This window comes from Populus trichocarpa, chromosome 7 (assembly GCF_000002775.5).
Source record: "Populus trichocarpa isolate Nisqually-1 chromosome 7, P.trichocarpa_v4.1, whole genome shotgun sequence".
In the NCBI taxonomy this organism is placed as follows: domain Eukaryota; kingdom Viridiplantae; phylum Streptophyta; class Magnoliopsida; order Malpighiales; family Salicaceae; genus Populus; species Populus trichocarpa.
The window spans coordinates 3,621,631-3,641,850 of NC_037291.2; the positions used below are offsets into that span (position 1 = coordinate 3,621,631).

Below are 20,220 nucleotides of genomic sequence, written 5' to 3' on the forward strand. Positions count from 1 at the left end.
ATTTATTTAAAACAATGCTTCCAATTAAAAAAACATGTTTTTGTTAAAATAAAAAAGAAATGCATGAATAAAATGGAGTTTAGATTGAAGGGATATATTTTTTCTAATTATTTTAAATTATTAAAAATTTTACAAAAAAATATTTTAATTGCCTTTTTTTTCTTATTCAAAGAACATGCTGCTAATAATAAAAAAAACATGTTTTAGTCAAATAAAAAAAGTGCATGAATAAGAAAAGAATAATTTATGTAGCAAATTTTTTTTCTTCAGAATTTAAATTTTTTCCTTGCATACAAATATCTTTTTTAATTTTGAAACAACTAAATAAAAATAAATTTTAATTTGAATATTGTCCTATAAAGCGTTGTTAAATAACTAGTTTTTCCCATAACAATTTTCAACTGGTTTTTGTTGTCATGAAACTTGGTATTTGATTAGATAGGTGCAATGATCAACTCTATAGTTTTCTAACTAGACTTCATGTTGGAAAACTTGGCTCCAAGCATGTTTTGTTTGATTAATAGCCTATCATAGTACATAAAAAAATATAAAAGTATTTGGTAGAAGAAATATAAATAAAAAATAAATATATTTTTAAAATAAATTTTTATATATTAAAAAAATACAGAAATATGTCCATGCTTTTTCATCACTTATATTCCAAAACAATAACAGAACACTATCTTTAAGAGCTTGCATGGTGAGTATATACGTTAAACAACGATATTATTCTTTAATGGGGGACTTTGGGATACTTAATTAATTTTAATTTTTTTTGTTTAATTTTATTTAATTTTTAAATTGGAATTATATGTTTTAAATATTTTAAATCGCAAACTGTTATCTTACTTCATTGTCAAGAACAAAAGAATCATATAACTTCTCTACTTTCATTATTTAAAGCAATATAGTGGGCATCTAAGCCAGGCATTGTCAAGCTTGTTGATAATAAAATAATATCTAATCCGTCGAGCTCTTAATTCCCACCTAATTGATAACGTAACAAAATAAAACAATAGTAGTGAAATTGTCATTCATGGTCATCGTAAAAAAACAAAACAAAACCTAACCCATTAAATAAAAACCCAACCTATAAGGCCAGTCCAAGAAGACCTAATTAATGTGGTCGGGTGATTTAATCACTCTTGTCAGGGAAAAAAAGAGAGTAAAAACCGACCATATAAGTTTAATCACATGGTGATGCTTGTCGGGGCGTCCAGAATGACAACAGGTTTCTCTCGTGAAAATGTGTTGAAAGAAAAAGGGATTTGGTTATTATAAAATTATAATTATAAAGTTAGAGAGTTATTACTAAAACATCTATAAGAGAATCCAGGTAAAAGACTAGTTATGTAAGGGGAATACATATTGCTTTTAGTGCATTCTATCTAAGGTAAGTTGCATTGTTATTTGATTGTTTTTCTAGGTTAAATTTCTGTATATTGATCTTGTCTAAGGTTCAAGATAAATTTCTCTTCATGAGGACGTCTTTACCTTATTAAGTTAAATCATAACTATTCTAAGTCCTAAAATTTAACATCGTATTTATTTCCTAAATATAACCAATTCCTAACATTTCAAATATGATAGTTGTTATGGTTTTTTTGTATTTTGATCAAACCCTAATGAATAATCATAAACTAGTTACGATATCCATTTTATATTTTTAAAACATTATAAAAATACAATTTTATCTTTTTTGAAAATATGCATGAAAAACTTGTAGGATTTGTTCGTATACACAAAAACAAAATATTTTTTTTGTGTTTTTGAAATGAAAAATTATTTTTTAAATTTCTGATTTATTTTTTATTGTTTTTTGAAGTTTTAGAGGAAACCAAATATTTTTAGTAATGGGTCTGTATCTTACAGTGTAAGTCTACAACCTGATATTATGCAAAATTATTGAAAAACCATGCGAGGGACCATAAATATTTTTAAAATACCTTTTGAAAAATTTGAAGTTTTTTTTATTAATATTAAATATATTGGGCAGGACCCAGCCTAGCCATCTAGGCTGGGCTGAAATGGATCCAACCCGACTTAGTCAGATTAGGATGATTGGCGGCCCAAGAGCCTTCTCTCCTTTTTTTTTCCGGGCTGGGCTGAAACGGGTCTAACCCACGACCCACATGGTCATTGGCCCTGCCCAGCAATCATGTTAATTATTTTAGTCGTTGTATGCAAAATGAATTTTGCATGCAACGACCACAAGGGGGGAGGAGGAAAGAAGAAGAAGAAGAGAGAAAGAGACTACCTGGCGCAAAGGAGAGGAGCTACTGGTGGCGTTCCTAGTGGCTGGCATGGCTGAGTAGCTGTTGAAGTTACTCCTGATGTTGCTGCTTGGAATTATTGCATGGATGGAGAGGATGAAATTAGCGGTGGTGGCAGCTACTATCGTTGCCGGAGGGAAGATGAGTTGGTAGAGGAGGTTAGGTAATTATTGGTCACGGCATGGGTGAGGCTGGAGTGGCTGAGAACACAACGGAGTGGAGAGAGAGGGAACAACAATAATGACAGGGGAAAAACCAGGAGAGGCTGGTTTTTTCCCAACTTTGGCATCTGATTTCTCCTCCCTCAATGCATGGAATCCACCCCTATTTATAAGAGGTGGAAGAGAGATATTTTGTTTTTATCAAGGACCAATCTCGGCCCTTGATTCAGCCCAGAAGGATCTCAACCGTTGGCTCAAAGTGGTCATCATGAATTGTCAAATTCTAGCAATTAAAAGTTATCTGAGTTGGCCTCTTTGGGCTGACACTATGATCGTTGTGGTGTCAATCAACCAGAAGGAACCATACCGAGGCATGGTCAAATGTCAAGCCATCATGGTGGTGTATGTTTTGTCAAGTTTGGTGAAAAGACGAAGCATTAAATGCACCTAAAAAGTAGCCACCCGAACAGCTTTTTCAAGAAAAAAAGAAGCAGATGATGACAAGTCATCTGATCTTTTTTTTTTTTGGTATTGTTTGGTCAAAACGACACCGTTTTTGGTCAAAACACGTCATTTCATATAAATCAAATTGTGTTGTTTTGGCTTTTATGGTTTTAATTTAGGGATTTGGCCAAAGTTCAATTTAGCTCTTCAGCTTTTGATTTCTTTCATTTACAACCTTAATTGACCATAAACTTTTGATTTAATGCAATTTTTCCCTTACCGAATTTCAACATCAGCTCCGAATTTTAGCACCATTTTCATTTAGATCCTCGGTTTTAGATTTATGCAAATTGACCCTCAATTCAACATTAAACTTTTAATTTTTTTAATTTAACCCCTATTTTTAGCCAATTAAGTCCCTAGAGTTCAACACCTCTTTTAAAAAAGTCCTTGGCTGAGGATTTCTTCAATTTAAACCCTAATTGACCCTAAACTTTTATTTTCTTGCAATTTTACCCTTGGTTTGAATCAATTGACTTTGTGAAAATTAAGTTTGGTTCTATAAAATTCTAATCTTCTAAATTAAGCCCAAATTAGGTTTTCAAATTTAATTTTTACCAATTTAGTCCCAAATAAAATTAATTCAACTTATTTAAAGTATAATTAAGTCCTTGTACCTAATTAAATCCTTTAATTGGATCCAAATCAATTCTTCAATATAATTAAACTTTAATTTGGCCCATGATTAAATCAAATTGGCCTATTAAAAATTTAATTATATCATTGGGCTTAATTTTTATACAGATTCATCCAATAATGATTTGATTTGACCTTGAATCTGTATTGTCTTTCTAGTTTTGGGTACAATGGGTATAATTAGGCTCCCAATTCTATCTAAATTACATCTTAATTTTTTTGTATATTTGGAATACTCCTCAACTTGCTTTTTCTCAAATGTCAGTCTTCTTGCTATTATTATTTATTATTTTAAAAGGAAAAAGGGTAAAAGTTTCGGGAATAACCCAAAAATGAGTTATGATACTACAGAAGGACAACTCTTTTAAAAACTTGGTTTGCCAAAGGATGAACCTTAATATGTCTTTTAAGATTAACAAATTGAAAGCTCTTTTATAAACAAGACGAGCCTAAATTTAACAGTTTAATTTTGATCAACTTAGACTTTGTTTATGTAAACAGTTGAAATAAAGTTTCAATCATATAAAAAAACATTAATTTAATTGTTTGGCTAATTATATATTTGCTTTCTCTCGTTAGAATATATCTATGTCATGAAAGCTTTCAATGATGAGGAAAAAACGTTTTCTATTTTCTTTTTGTTTTTAATTTAAAAATCAGTTTAAAAGTTATAAATAATAAAGGTTAAATTTAATTGATTTAATGGTTGGTTAATTAACTTAAAAATATTGCATGGATTTTACAACGACCTTGTAAATTTCCAAAGGATTTTGTCCTATATTTCAAAAATACCAAAACTTTTTATTTTATTTCTTTTAATACGTGGGATTATAAACTTATACATAAGACATAATTATGATATTAAATAAAAAGACATTTATTTTTTTGTTAGCATTAGAACGGCTAGGTTTTTAATCTGGTAAGTTAAAGACCTCTTTATTGAGGAAGACTTTTCTTAAACCTTAAACAGGCCAATGATTAAGAAATATAATTTTTTCTTAGTTTATATCAGATAATTAAACAATGTAGCTTATCTCAGGTAAGTCGTATTGGCGTGCTAATACCTTTTCTTTACACAATCAATCCCTTTTCCTATACTCTGAGATTAGTTAAGGTTCCTAGTAACCAAAATACTAGGAGGTGATTCCTATTTTTTTTTTTCTATTGATGAAGGACAAGAATTCCTTGTCCTTTCCTAGCTTACTTTAGGTCAGTTGTATTAGGGGTACTAATACCTTCTCTTTACGCAATCAATCCCCTTTCTCATACTCTAAGATTAATTAAGGTTTCTAACGACCAAAATACTAGGTGGTAACTCCTATTTTCCTTTTTTTTTCTACTTATAAAAGACAAGAATTCCTTGTCTTTTTCACCTACATCATTCCTGACCATCTTGACCCCGGAGGATGATTGCCGCTACGCCGCACATGTGCAACATTTTTCTTCCATAATTTTGTTATGTAATAATTATGTTATTATCAGTGAAGCCACCCTCAGATAAATGAACCATTCGGTTGTTGTTTAAAGATATTGATAAGTGGATAATAGGAACATTTAATACATGACTCATTATTATAAATTAAAAAAAATAACAATTTGTTTGATGCATGCGAATCTATTTTCATGTGGTTGGTGACATCCTTCCTTAACGTGGTGAGGGAATTGAGGCCAGATCGACGCTATCCTACATAGACCTATTGAGAGGAAGCAGTGGTCCTCGAGCCTATTTTTTATATAACACGAGAAATAGGCCAAAACCTAATTTATCATTCACCATCCTTTTTAGGTCTAATGCTTGTATTCCAAAAGTGAGGATTAAACCCAATAACCTGGCCTAAATCCTAAATCATTGTCTTAGGTCACATAGCCTTTTACCATCAATACATAAAGCACATAAAAATTTATGTAAATTCTTAGTATGTAAGTACAAAAGGTATTTTCATCATAATAAATGAACATAAAGCTTTGAGTGATTTTTATCTTTTATTTGGTATAATCAGCCTCTTACTTATAAACTATGAAAAACTAGTTAGGATTTCTAGTTATTATAAAACTAGGTAGCGACTTGTTTTTCTGTTTTCACCTTTTTTACACATTAATCCACTAAGATGTCCTTTTTGAAATTAATCAAATTATGTATAAGGTTGGAGTTTATAATAGAGTTGTTAATACTTTGAGTAGAAGAGTAGCCTTAGTGGTTACTTTAAGAGGAGCGATCATTAGATTCAATTGTGTGAAAGAACTTTATGAGCGTGATGATGATTTTAGTGAGTTATGAGATAACTGTTGTAGTGAGAATTTGTCGTTGATGACTTTCACAATCATGATGGGTTCTTGATGAGAAATAATCAATTTTGCATTTATTGTTTTTCATTATAAGAGAAAGTCATTTATGATTTGTATAGAGGAGGCTTGGCTAGTCACATGAGATGAAAAAAAAAAAACTATTGATATTGTCTTAGGCATGTGATAGATCTGTACCGGTTTATAAGATGAAGATGACTATGGATACACCAACTATGTTAGAAGATGTAATGCCAATTACAAAGAAACTGTCGATAGACAGCATCGTCTTAAAGTATTCAAGTAATGAGATAGGGTGATGATGTTTCTGCATAAAAAAGAGAGAGGTTATATAGGAAGTTACAAAAAAAGAAATATAATCCTTACACTATGATAAATTAATGATAATATTATCAATGTGGTAAGAAATAACCTTCTTATATTTTTTATATTATAAGAAATATAATCCTTACACCATAATAAGATTTTAATTACTTTTCATATTTAGATTTGGATTTAGTTTTAATTTCTATATAAACTATTGATGTGTTATTTTTTTTATTTTTTTATTATAATTTAGAATTTTCAGAAAACATCAAAGTTTTTTCTATTTATTTTTCATGACTTCAAAAATCAACTATTATATATATAATTCTATTTTTTTTTATAGGATGTATAAGATAGATTAATTAAATAAAGATATGCGTAATATCAATATATCAAAGAAAAAAAAAAGAAGAAGAAAAATTAAAACCATCATGCGAAATCCAGCAAATTGTGCAGGCACACTCACAAATGAAGCATGAAGAATCCAGCAATCCACGTGAAAACCACGTGTGAAGACCTGGCCAAAACGACATTATTTGGACAGTTAAGGAGTCGTTTTGCGGCCTTTTCCAGTCGGATTACGCTAACAAAAACGATTTTGTAGCGAAAAAAAAAATCATTTTCCAGGACAAGGCTAGGCAAGGCAGGGGTTTGGCTTCGATCGAATCCTGTGGTTGTTATTCAGAAATTTGGGTGAGAAATCATGAGCGGAAGAGTGAAAAAAGAAGTTGAAGAAACAGATTTGATTAAACAGCAGCCATTTCATGAAGAGAACCGGAAATATGTGGAAGACGGAGACGTAATTCTCGCTCAATTCGCTCTCTCTCTTTCCTCATCGATTTTTCTGTTTCTCTTCCTGTCTATCTTCATCCTCTTGGTTTCTAACAGAATAACACCGCCTGACGCCTCAGATCTCGCTTTTTTCCTTTTTCTTTTCTTTTTGAAATAGGTGATTAAGATGTGATTTTGGATGTTAAATGTTGGCAGGGTAAGCAGAAGAGTCCGATGGAGACCACTGCTAAGCGTCTGAAGATTAAGAGAAGATATTCGGATTCCAAACTTAAGTTTGTAAGTTAAGAAATTCCTGTTATGCTGTTGCTTAGCTCCTCTAGTTTTATGTGAGGATTGTAATGCCTGCCTGACAAGTAGGGGAGATGGGGTATTTTGTAGTTCTTGCTGATAGTATCACTACATTATGGATTTTCCATCTAATTGTTTGTTGTATGACAAGGTGTTTTCTCTAGTGTTTTTTGTTTTGGACATGGATATGAGCCTTTTCCTGTCGGGGCAGTTGTTGTCCCGTTTTGTTTTCCATTTCCTTTCCTTCTTCTCAGATGAAAGACATTGGCTACAATATGGCTGCCTGTTTAACTAGACTGATTATAGATAAAGTCTTTGTCTAATCCTGCAATGTTTTTTTTTTTCTTACAAAACTATTACCCATCTAGTCATCTACTGAACTCAACTAAATCACTGACCCCTCATTTGCAAGTTAATTGGAACCCATACGTCTATGCAGCTGGGATTTTCTGCAACTAATATAATTCAGGTGGAATTGACTTCTGGAACTTTGTTTCCTGCCAATATCTGACCTTTGGTTTTTAGCCTTTCTTGTGGTATGTTTTATGTCATTCTTATTTTGTCAACCAAAATTAATCTAGATGACTTTAGTTCTCTATTACAATGAGTGTAGTGATGGTATTGCTCCTCAAGTTGTACATGGGGGATTGTTAGTCTTGGGTTTGCAACTGCACGAATGCTGATTAGAGACTTGAGAGCACTTGGAAATACTTAGATGCAGGATTGTTTGTAAACTTTTCCACTCAGTATCTCGCTTCTTTAGGACCATAACTAGCTAGTGATATATGTTGCTCTCTCAGTTGTATACTAACAAGAACTGTGATAAATTCTTGAACAGGTGATATCAGGTCAGGCAGGGAAGTGTATCTGGTCAGTGAGGAATAGACTATGCCTTTCTTTTATTTCAGTCTTAGCTGTTTGGCTTTTGAAAATCTAACTTGTGATCCATTTGTTTCTGCTTTTGCTGAAGCTGTAGGCAGAATAGGGCTCCAGTTGAAAGATCAAACACTGTTGGAGAAACTAGGTCATCTGCTTTGATTCGGGCAGAAGAGGTCCAATCCAATCTAGAACCAGCATTCCCTAGCTTTGTGAAATCGTTGGTCAGATCACATGTTGCTAGTTGTTTTTGGATGGTAAGAGCAACAACATTGCATGAGCTTGAGTTGGTTGATAACCTCCCAAAGAAACACGGGCTTACATATGCTATGACACGGTTGTTTTCGTACAACAGGGGCTTCCTGGACAATTCTGTAGAGCACATTTACCACATGTGGATGCTACTGTGACTTTGCAAGATGAATGTGGGAAGGAATTCAAGATGAAATACATTGCATATAAGACAGGCTTGAGTGCTGGTTGGAGACAGTTCTGTGTTGCACACCGATTGTTTGAGGGGGATGTATTGGTCTTTCAATTAATCGAATCTTGCACATTTAAGGTGATGGTTTGAATTGATTGTTATGTTCATATGCTGACCTTTTCTTTCAGCACTCATTATATGGTATGTGTTTGGGTTAGAAATTTGAATGATAAAATGGCAAAAACATAGAAATTACTACATTTAATGTGAGCTGCATGACTCCTTGTGTTCATAAGTGTAGAAAATACCTTAGAACATGCTGGAAATGATTATCATCTGCCTTTTGGTTGGTGGGAGAATGATTCATGTTTGGAAACTAGGAACTGTCTTTTTTATTCTGTGGAATAAAGGCTGAATTATGGAAATAACTCACATCATATCTGATTTGACAAGAGAGTGGCAGGACAAATGACCAGTAATCCTTGTGGGACTGGAACATGAGAAACACAATACAGGGGGCAAAATTAACTTCACTACTTCCTCACCAGGTTCATTTTGCGCATGTTTCATCATCTGCAGGCTATGTGAAAAAACTCACTTTGTTGTTTGAAGTCCAACTTTTTTGGAACCCAGTCAAGTATTGGAATTCATCTTTGACAGACCCTTTGAAAGTCTAATACCAAGTGCCTCCCCTCCTACAATACATAAATGATACCTTTGGAGAGTAACTTCTGTCAGAAATATAAGTTAACACTTGAAGTTTTACTAGCCAATAGCATTAAGGTATTTTTGACTGACACAGCAACTACGAATTGAAGATGTCCAATACTATGTTTGGTGTCATGGCATGCCCTACCTACTGAGTTCTATTGAAGGAGCAACACCTTTCCCTTGTTCAGTACAGCCAAATTGTTAATTTTCCACTTCGACTGATTCCAGCAATATAAGTGGTGCAAATCATGAGGACATGCAATTTCTTTTTACTGAAGCTTTACTTTTGGAGGCACCCCCTTCATGACAAGTGTCTGATTCATTGATGCAGGTGTACGTAATAAGGGCAAATGATTTGACCGAAGTGGATGGTGCTCTAGGTCTGCTGAATTTGGATGCTCAAATTAAACAAAACATTGCAGGCAAGTTGGGTTATGGCTCTGTCTTGCAATTTTTGGTTTCCTGTGTATGTTAATTTTTAATATTTCCTTGTTGCATCTGGGTGTCAAACTTGGTAAAAAAAGATAACGCTGAAAGGGGCAATACTGCTAGTAAAAGTTCAAAGAGGAAGCGTCCCAGGTCTCTTCCACTAGCTATTGTTCAAAAGAAAAATAAGAAGTCTGGCCAACCAAGACCGTCAGTCCTGCAAGCTGGCCAACCCGCCGAGCAATCTGAAAATGATAGTGAAGAGGTTGGTTCAGAAGTTCTAGAAGGTTTCAAGTTATCGTTACCTGCTGTTCAATTTAAAGACATCAAAAGCTTTGAGGATTTCAACATTCTGGTTGATGGGTTACTTTTAGATTCGGAACTTTCAGAAGACATTCGGAATAAGTACTACAAACTCTGCTGCAGTCAGAATGCATTCCTTCATGACAATCTTATCAAGGGAGTTAATCTTAAGCTGATTGCTGGGATAATTTCTGAAACTGTTAATATTGCTGATGCAATGAGAGCTTGCACTCTTAACACCTCACGCGATGAATTTGCTACTTGGGACAAGGCTTTGAAGGCTTCTGAGCTATTTGGCATGAATGTTGGATTTTTACGCTCCAAGCTAGGTCTCCTTTTAAGCCTTGCCTTCGATTCTGAAGGCGCCACAAAAACAAGGAGGTATATAGAAGCTAGATTCAAACGAGTGCGAACTGAAGATGAGATAATAAATCTTGAAGCAAAGCTTGTGGAATTGAAGGAAACCTATGAAAGATATGGTGCTGATGTTGAAAGGCTCAAGTCGAAAGCTGAAGGCTATGAGCTCAAGTTTCAAGAACAGGTTCTTGCTCCATGGTGATGTATTTGTCGCCTTTTCTTTTTTCTCCCTGGTTACTATAAACAGCTTTTGTAACGTGTTTGGTTTAAGATTTATAATGTGGACAATGCTGTGACTCTTAACGTTTTTAGGAATTTATATGAAAACAATGCTGTAACATTCTAGGACTTTACATGTTGTCATTTCTAGGAAGATGGTGCATGTACATTAAGTCGCACGTGACCATCCTTTATGTTTATGTTTTTTTATTTTTTCTTCTGAGAGTTTCGAACTTGAGATTTCTTGGAAGAGCAGGGCACTAATGCAAGTTTATGTTCTTTGCTTGTTCAACAAAAACAAAGAATAAAAGAAGAGAGAAAGGACGTCAGAGCTAGGCCGGCTGGAGGTTGTGAAGAATCTCGTTGCTCTCTTTAAAAGATTTGCATTTAGGTGGACCTGATGCTCCACTTTTGCTGTAGAATTTGGTCTCTAGCTGATTGTTGGTTTGCACTCATCATATTTTCTTTCCTGGTGACCGAAAGCAAGCAATAAGCAGGGCACAAGATGCTGTCCACTACCGTCTGTGCTCCTCGTTTTTCCTTACGATGTTGGCAGGAAGCAAGCAATAAGCATGGCCGAGCCATAAACTCACCGCTGCTCCATTACTTGCTATCTGCCCTTCATTTCATTATCTTCGATCTTCATTCTTCAAGTGTCTAGATGACATGCAAGCAATACTGAAGTTTATCAAAAACTTCCTCGAAGGAAACACTACAAATTTATCCTCCTTTATCTGCTCACAATTGTATATGGTAGCATGAAAAATCAATTGGAATTATCAGGTTTCAATTTGTGTAATTTCGTCCCCAGATATACCAGAATCCCTCACCTGCTAGTGGACACAACCTCCCCTGCTACATCGATATGTACCTATTGCCTTCCACCATGTCAAGGGCCACTCCTAACAAGAAGAATTTTAATGAATAGTTAACTTGGGAATGTTGGTGCAGGTGCTTAAAATGGGTCAACTAGAAAAATAGTTAAAGGCCTGTTTAAGAGACTGTGACCCTTGTTTTTTAGAGCAATTAACTATTAGAAGAGAATTATTTAGCAATAAAAACATGAATAAAGATTTTTGTGTGGTCTATTTTTCTGAAAATTATGTCTACCTTGTTCTTTGACTCCTATACCTTATGTCTAATTGGTTTATTGTTGGTATCAAAGCTTAACAATTTCTAGTGATTAATTGCTTGTTGTGTGTTGTTAAATTATCGTAGCTGAAAAATATCACAAAATATGATATGCTCATGCATGAAGGGATGAGGAGGTTCCATCTTGAAAAAAATATATCCAAGAACTCATGATAGAGGAATTGCGGAGATAGTTTGGAGAATTAACTCATAAATTGATAGTGAAAAACCTAGAGAATTATGAGGAGGGTGATGATCACTGGATTCATAGTTAGTGTGAGAATATGTTTCAAAAACATGAGCAAAGAGAAGGCAACCTCCTGACTAGATGAATATGTTATTGAAACTGAAATTTTTGATGATTTTGATGATTGTAGTTCTTTTTTGGATTAGAATTAACCATCAAAATCAAATGGGAAAGAAGCTTAAGATGCCATTGAATTTAAGGGTTGAAAAAAAATTTCAAAAATTACTATAAATTAGGATCTACAAGGATTCTTTCACGATAATAAAAAAATATTTTGATACTCCAAAAGAGATTCTTGAAGCAAACTCTGAAGATATCAAAGTAGTAAGAATTTATAACTATAAAAGAACTTAATGGACCAGCCTATTCCAAACTTAACACTAAATTAAAGAATTTGAAGATGGTTTTGGAATGATCAACAGAGGTTTGTTGCCAGAAGAAAACATCAAAGTACTTGTTATTAAAGATAATAATGTCATATTGAATTTTGAATTGATCACTGATAGACATAATTAAAAAAGGTTGATTTACGACAAGTGGTTTGAAACACCACATCAACAAAAGTTAAAACTCTAGATAACAATATTCACCCTGGAGTAGTGAAATTAATGATGGATTTACATTAATTCCTACCAAAATCTTTAAACTAGCTATTAGGTTACTTAGATTTTTTCACTAGATCCATTAATCTATTCCAATTTTTTCAGAGACAAACAAGTCTTTTCAGACTTTAAAAGTATAGTGAAAAAAAAAAAACTAGAATTTATGGCAGTTTCATATTTCCACATTGATTTTTTCATTATTATTAGATTAGTTAAAAGACAATTTTGTTTTTGAACAAATATAAAATATAATTGAAAAAGTAAAGTGGGTGGCGCATGTGGAAGGTGTTCGAGCCCTTCAGGCGACATGTTCGACATTTCTCATCGGCCAAAACCTCTATTCCTCCATGTCATTGAGAGCATTACGTCGTTTTCTTCCTATTGGGGTGACGCATGTTGGCATCAATGCAGTGGTGGGATGCCGATAACACTTTCTTTTTACTCTTTTTTTTTTATCACATCCCCTTGAAATTTGCAATAGCCATGTAAAATTTTAGAGTTACCCCTTTATTTATGGAGAGTTCAACTATAATTCTTATTCTTTTGATTTTTAATATTTGTTCTAGATCTTTTTGTAAAATTTTGATTTGTTTTCAAGTTCGCCCTTCAATCCTAATTGGTGATATGTTATTTTTTTTAAGTTCATTCTCATTCTTTTGATTATTTTTTTAATTTTTTTGTTAATTGATTTCTCTTTTCAATTTCACAATTTAATAAAAAATTCTTAGTTGTCTAATTTATTTTTTGTTTCAAATTTGAATCCTATTCTTTTAATTTTCCTTTTGTTAAATTAATTATTTTTACAATTTTACAATTCAATAAAAAATTTGTAGTTATCCTCTAATTTATTTTTTATTTTATTCTTTTAAATGTTTTTTTATTAAATTGATTTTTCTTTTCAATTTAATCCTTCAATAAAAAAAACTTTAGTTTTCCTCTAATTTATTTTTTTTATTTTCATGTTGATTCCCATTCTTGTAATTTCTATTTTCTTTATTTTTTTATACTTTTTAATAGTTTAATTATTTTTTTTTCAATTCCATCTTTCAACATTTGATCGGTTTAATTTCATCATTCAATAAAAAACATTTAGTTATTCTATGATTTATTTTTTATTTCAATGTTAATCCTCATTTTTTTAATTGCTATTTATTGTTTTTGATTCTTTTGTATAGTTTTTTTTTTTAATTTTATTGTTTAATATTTAATTGGTTGGAGATTGAGTTTTGTGGTTTTTCCAGGTATGATCATTCCAATCTAATAACCTAGATATGAGTCTGAAAAGTTAATATGGATTACCATAATTTTTTTTTTGTTTTTTTAGTTATTTTCTTTTCTGATTTCATCATTTAACATCTTTTTATTAAAAAAAATAGGTTTTGCATTATCTCGTTATTTGAGCTATAAATTTAGCGATTTAATCGGGGTTAGCTCAATTATTTTTACGTGATTGGTTTTTTTTTAAAAAAGAAATTTTAATATTTTTTCAAACATTTTTTTTATTGAAAAAAAAAAAAAAAACATCCCGCACGGTTCGACGTCTAATTCTATAAATTAATTGTCAAATATATGCAAATTGTTCCATTTTCCATTACTCGGGTAGTTAGTGATCAAAGTTGAAACTGCACCTTACAGCATGAACAGCCGGGATGTGGCTGTCATTTGCATATAGCTCATCATCTGGCCCCAGCCCTATCTTAAATATCACTAATAAACTACTGTAGTTCTTCCTTTTTGTTACAAAATAGTTCTAATTAACTCCATTGATGAGATTTCACGAGATCCCAAGAGAGAAGAAGAATACAAAAAATATAATAAATCTTATGAAGTCTCATTTGTATGGACAAGGAGTACTCAAGTGAAGACAAATTTGGATAGAAAATGATGAAATAGAAAAATTGTTTTTTTATATATAGAATTGATTAGAAAGTTGGGGTATCCATGTGCCAAACTCCATTTCCACAGTATATCAAGAATGAAAAGGAAAGTTTGAACTCCATCATTGACATAAATTCTAAAGAAACGGTACAATTTTAATTTCTACTAATTATAAAAATTAAAATGAATTCTTCTTCTTTTTTCTTCAATGCAGATGTTAGAAAAACCCAAGAAAAATTACGAGATAGTGAATGTTCTCAGTGTTTATATATTTTTGTGAACCCAGCTACAGATCTATCGATGAGATGCAGTGGTGAAGACGAGGACAAGAGGAATTCTTGCAATATTTCAACTGCAAACATTTTGTACAAGAAAACAGCCAAAACACCAACTTGTAGGAGATGATAAGGACAGCAGAGCTCAAAAAACAAATGAGAAATTAAGGTTAATCAAAGTTTGATAACCGACCAAACTAACACAAATCAAGATCTCTAAAAGTTTTTTCCAAACCTCCTGCTAAAAATAGAAGAAAATCACCATCATCTTCCTCTTCCAAAAAATTAATGTCATTCCACTCTAACCAAAGTACAGATCACTCACTATATTCCAATCTCCACGTCTCTGCAACTTGATCCTCCTTCACTCACAATCTCCTGTAGTTTTAAGACAAAGCTAAATCAGGATAAACCCTAAACAAAACTGAAAGTTTTCTTTTCTTTTTTCAGAATTTTGAAATGAAAAATGAAAATGGTTAATTGCAAGCTAGTTTTCTTATATATATATTCTAACCTGTGAACTCTTGCTATGTTGCACTTCCTCATGGACAAAACCGGACCTTCTACTTTCACCAACTGATCTCTCCATAGACCCTTCACTCTTATCAACTTTCTTGGAGCCAATGTGGCTTCTCTTTAGGCCCAGGAGCCCTTTCCACCTTGTAGAACCTTTAGGTGGCCTCGGTGAAACTTCATCACCCTCATCATCGTCAACAAGAAGTTCATCTCTAATAGTCCTTTGCATTTGGTTGCTGCCATTATCTTTGAATGGCAAGAGCCTGCCCTTGAAGAAAAGCTCATCGGCACTCATCATGGAGTAGTTTGTCACTGAGAATTCAAAGTCAGTGGACACTGGGGTCTCTCTTGAGCTCCTTTCTTGCTTCATAATCTGTTGGGAATCAACAAAATCATTAGAAAAGGAGATTCTAGGGCTCATGGGAGGGCAATGACCTTTGTGCTCGGAGTTGTACATGTCTAAACATGCCATGGGATTTCAAAACAACATGGAAAATGAGAAAGAAAAATATTTAGCCCTAATAAATTCTATAGGGGACCCTCACACACTGTTACAACCCACCCAGTAGTGTTTGTATTTATATCTAAGGAGGGGGGGAGTCAGGGAGAGGGAGGTGGCTAGCTAGAAAGCTACAACATGTAATATGTTTTTTACTTTTGAATTCATGCATGGCATGACCATGAATCCATGATGTGATTTTTTTTGTCATGACATGTAATTTGTATTCAATGATGACCTGTTTTGAAGCTCTATATACAATCCCATATTTTTTTACTGTTTTCCTCGAATGTGGCCCGTGTGGGTGAAGTTTCCAAGAAACTCTTCTCTTCTACCATTTTCTAAAACAATAAACTGGCCAGTGAATAAAATAGTACGCAGTCTCTTCAATCTTCATAGGAGGAGCCAACCAGTAGGCGTTAATGCATGTTTTTATAATATTAATGTTTGTATATTACTTCCCTCGAAGTTTCTTTGAATTGAGAAAGAGATTTATTGATAGGTGTTCTTTCTTAGGAAGATTTGTAAAAAAGATTTTAAAATTTAAGCCCGCATTTTCTTTATCAATGTGGCCAAAATAGATATCTGGGAAGATCCTATATTCGTGAAAGATGACAAACCAACAACTAGAAGCAATCTGGGAATTACATTAACTATTAAGTGATGATCATTGGTGGGTTACATGTCTCACATTCTCAAGCTAGTGGTAATGGCGAAAGCACTCATTTATGTAGGATTAATAATTAATTTGCTTGAACGTTAACAAATGCATCATTAACTCTAATTATTAATCACCAACAAAAAAAAAATAACGCTAATTAAGAGGTGAGAGCGGGGAAACAGGATTACCGATTTAAATATTATTTAAATGATTTTCTTTTTATCTATTTTCTTACCAACTTAGCAATGTTCTTGCCATCAATGCATGATGGCACGTTTTTCTAGCTCATCAAAAATCTTGTATACATGCACAAATATTTCAAAAGAAGTGCATGCATGCATGCATGCATGCCAGGCAAAGATAAGAATCATTTATGGCCCGGACAGTGAGTAAATGATACAGATGAGGGAGGGTTGTGATAAAATAAGCTGTCATGTAGCCAGATTTAGGGAGATGGCTGGTATCCATTGCTGGCATACAGTGCTACAGCTTTCTTTGTTTAAGAGATAAATGGCGTAAATGCTCTATCTAGTTGTTTTTAGCTAAGTTGGAGAGGCATGGAAATAGTGGCGCACAGTGATAGAGCAGTCCAGAAGGGTTGGGGTGGCATGCATTGGATAATTTGACCAGCTTTGACTTGTAAGTAAATAGGCAGTGAATGAGCTGGCCATCGATACCGACCCATCAAGGAACCACGTGATCATCAGCTCCCTTTAGCCCTTTGCTTCAAAAAAAATATTGGTATCGAAACGATATGAAAATCTCGTAAATCAAACACTACACAACTAGCTAGTGGGGATCAAATTATTCGTAATTAGGAACTAATTAAGTGGCAGCCATGAAGCATATAATATAATCCAGCTAGTGATTATCTTTGTTTAGTTAATTACACCCGTCCAGGTTTAATTTCATTATCCTCAACCCTAATCCCATCTCTCAATCACTTTGTTTAATTTGTTTTAACATTAATCCATGATACTTAGAACCTGTTTTGCAATTCACGGATTTATATTATATATGTTGAATAATCTTTCAAATATTATATCCGATATTTTTGTATTATTTGAACTGTAATATCATGTAAAGATACATTAATTCCGTTATATTATTTTAATGAATATTTAATTTATAGATATTTAAAGCCGATATATGACCGATGGATGAGTAAAGTTCTCCACCAAAGTTGAGTTGATATTTATAGACATTAATGTAGTTACCAGTCGACCTAGCCTCTCCTGTTGCTTGCTAGTTCTTGTAACTTCTGTGGAATAATGGGGCATTACACATTCAAAGAATGCAACGACAGGGAAGAAGGGATACAGTCAGTCGCCTTTGCTTCTGGACAAGTACTCTTGGGCCTCTGGGCTAGTCTGTTTGCTGTTTAATTTCTTTTCTCTATATATTAAAAAAAATAAAAATTAAACAACAAGCAGAGGAGTCCAGAGGACCAGTAGTACTTGTCCTGAAAATGTAGCTAGTGGCAGCATGAAAGGCAGAGATATTTTGAGTATCTAATAATTAAATAGAAAAAAACAGTTGGCAAAGCCTGGAATCAACTTGGATTTGGAGATTTCGCCTCTTATATGGGATCTGATTAAATTAAACAAATTTGGTGATCAGCTACTCAGGGATTGCATGAGTGCAGATTGCAGAAGAAGAAGTTGCTTCTAAAATATATTTTATTTGAAAATATATTAAAATATATTTTTATTTTTTAACATCAAAAAAATAATAAAAAAATACCAAGAGATTATTAACTTGATCTTTTTTTAAAAAAAAAAAATACTAAGATGCCATAGAAATGGAAAGTAGAGGTCTCCAAGCTGGGGAGTGGCATCTTGAAGACAGATAAAGATAATAAGACAGCAAGTACACTGAGACATTTTGTACCACTGGGATGGGTCTTAGTAACATGTGCAGCGCAGGCCTGGCCAGGCCAGGAAGAATAAAAAGAAGGCCCTGGTTCAATATTGTAGTCTCTTTAATTTAACTTGTACCCAAAGGACATGGTTGTCACTCACATGGTTAAAACCCTTTTCAATCCCTCAAACGAATCCGGCTCTGCCACGTGTCGGGATCCCCACGGACCGATGCCTTGAGTGAAGACCAGTCAAACCTCTTAAATCAGACCACGAGTAGTTTATAGCTTGGTGCCTCCCTTTCTTATGCCCTTGCAGGTTGGGACTTCTGGTTTCGCAGATTATTGTTTAGTCGCTTAAGTACAGTTGACCATCAGATCTTTCTCAGATTCCGAGCTGCCCCTTTTAAATGCTTTCTCGGTGTTGTTCGTAGCGGTTGATGTTGGAAATTTTGAGTAGAAAGAAAGGGTATTTTAGGAAACAAGCAATTAGTGAAAGGACTAAATCACAAAATAATGTAAAGTATAGGGATTCAAAATCGCATATTAAGAAAGAATTATAGGAGCAAGCAAAGCCTATGGTTTCTATTGATTGCCAACCTAATTTCGAAGAGCGTCGTTCGTACATTTGATTTTTTTTTCTTTTTCGGATTTCCAAATGTTGGATTTGAGAAAAAATAAATTATAGGAGTAAACAGTTTACTTAAGATTAATTTTTTTATTATTAATTTACTAGTGTTTAATGGCCACATATAAATATCTAACTTTTTCTAGCGTACGGAAGTGTACATGTGGACAATGCGTTATTCTCCTGTCTGGTGGCAAAACAAATTCTACTCATCAATCCAACTTACCTGTTCCCTTGCCCTTGCTATATAGTTGATGAACTAGTCACTCGGCCTCATAGTACAAAAAAAATTAAAGATATTATTAACATGTTTTTAAAAAAAATCATAAATTCAAAATATAATATATATTTGATGACTCATTTTTTAAATATTAACATAGTGAGATATTGAATTGATTGGAACCAATTCTAGCAAACCTATAAATTTCACGACACGGGTCATAAGAATGTGGTTATCTAATAAAAAATAAATCAAAATAAATTACGAAGTATAATTCAAATCAATCAAATATTGAAGGATAAAAATAAAAAAATCAATTTTAAAAAGACATTACAAAAAACAACTTGAGTATATCTAGGTAAATTTGTCAAACTCACAATTTAAATTATGAAAACAAGATCTCATATTTATCTTTTCAGGCAAGATGAATATAATTTTTTTTTATTAGAACTTTTTTTTATCGAATAGAACTAACTATAACACCAAAACTGATCTTTTCATGGTTAAGGTGGGCACAAACCAAATTTTTTTCTTCCTTTCATTAGAATTCAACTACTCCTTTTCTCCTTCCTTATCTCTCATATCTAGACAAAAAACCATTTTCCCCACCTTTTCCACTTTGATTATTTTTCTTCTAATCTTACTATTCTTTAATAAATTAAAAATAATTGGCTATGAATTCAACCATAAAAAATCCAATTGAGAAGGAAAAAAATATTAAATGATCAAAACAAAAAAAATTACTATAATAATCTATAATAATTAAATTATAAAAGGGATTACACCATATTTTTTTAAATGCTATATCAAAAATAATTTTTTAAAAATAAAAAAAATATTATTTTGATATGTTTTTAAATAAAAAATACTTTAAAAACATAATGACAACTATACTTCTAAACAGATAATTAATTCGTGCGATCCGGGAAAGGTTAGATGGTATAGATAGGGATTCGAAGGTGTGTTTCCAGATGATTTACCAATTTGGGCTTATGATGGTTAGGCCTGAGGATATCAAAAGGCTGGACCTGGTATTGAGAACCCTAACCAGATCACAAGAATCTCAGAGATAATGGTATCTCCACTAAGAGCAATTACGTAGTAAAATTGATTTCTCCGAAGAGT

The 20,220-nt window shown here is 32.9% G+C and overlaps 2 protein-coding genes across 3 annotated transcripts; one reads left to right on the forward strand and one right to left on the reverse strand.

Annotated features, from left to right (window-relative positions):
* Positions 1-6,747: 6,747 nt before the first annotated feature.
* On the forward strand, positions 6,748-10,714 carry LOC7483124 (B3 domain-containing protein Os01g0234100). Of its 2 annotated transcripts, none has more exons than XM_002310694.4 (7): positions 6,748-6,983; positions 7,172-7,252; positions 8,103-8,134; positions 8,235-8,397; positions 8,496-8,702; positions 9,607-9,697; positions 9,800-10,714. In XM_002310694.4, the coding sequence occupies exons 1-7, from the start codon at positions 6,888-6,890 to the stop codon at positions 10,561-10,563; spliced, it is 1,434 nt and encodes a 477-aa protein (XP_002310730.3). In that variant the 5' UTR covers positions 6,748-6,887; the 3' UTR covers positions 10,564-10,714. The 2 variants fall into 2 exon arrangements, with proteins under 2 accessions (XP_002310730.3, XP_006380709.2); XM_006380647.3 differs by having other exon boundaries at positions 8,241-8,397.
* A 4,052-nt stretch (positions 10,715-14,766) lies between these two features.
* Positions 14,767-15,795, reverse strand: LOC7483123 (uncharacterized). The gene is made up of 2 exons (XM_002310114.3): positions 15,228-15,795; positions 14,767-15,091 (listed from the first exon to the last, which is right to left on the reverse strand). Exons 1-2 carry the CDS (start codon positions 15,699-15,701, stop codon positions 15,038-15,040), a joined length of 528 nt encoding a protein of 175 aa, XP_002310150.1. The 5' UTR covers positions 15,702-15,795; the 3' UTR covers positions 14,767-15,037.
* Between the last annotated feature and the right edge of the window lie 4,425 nt (positions 15,796-20,220).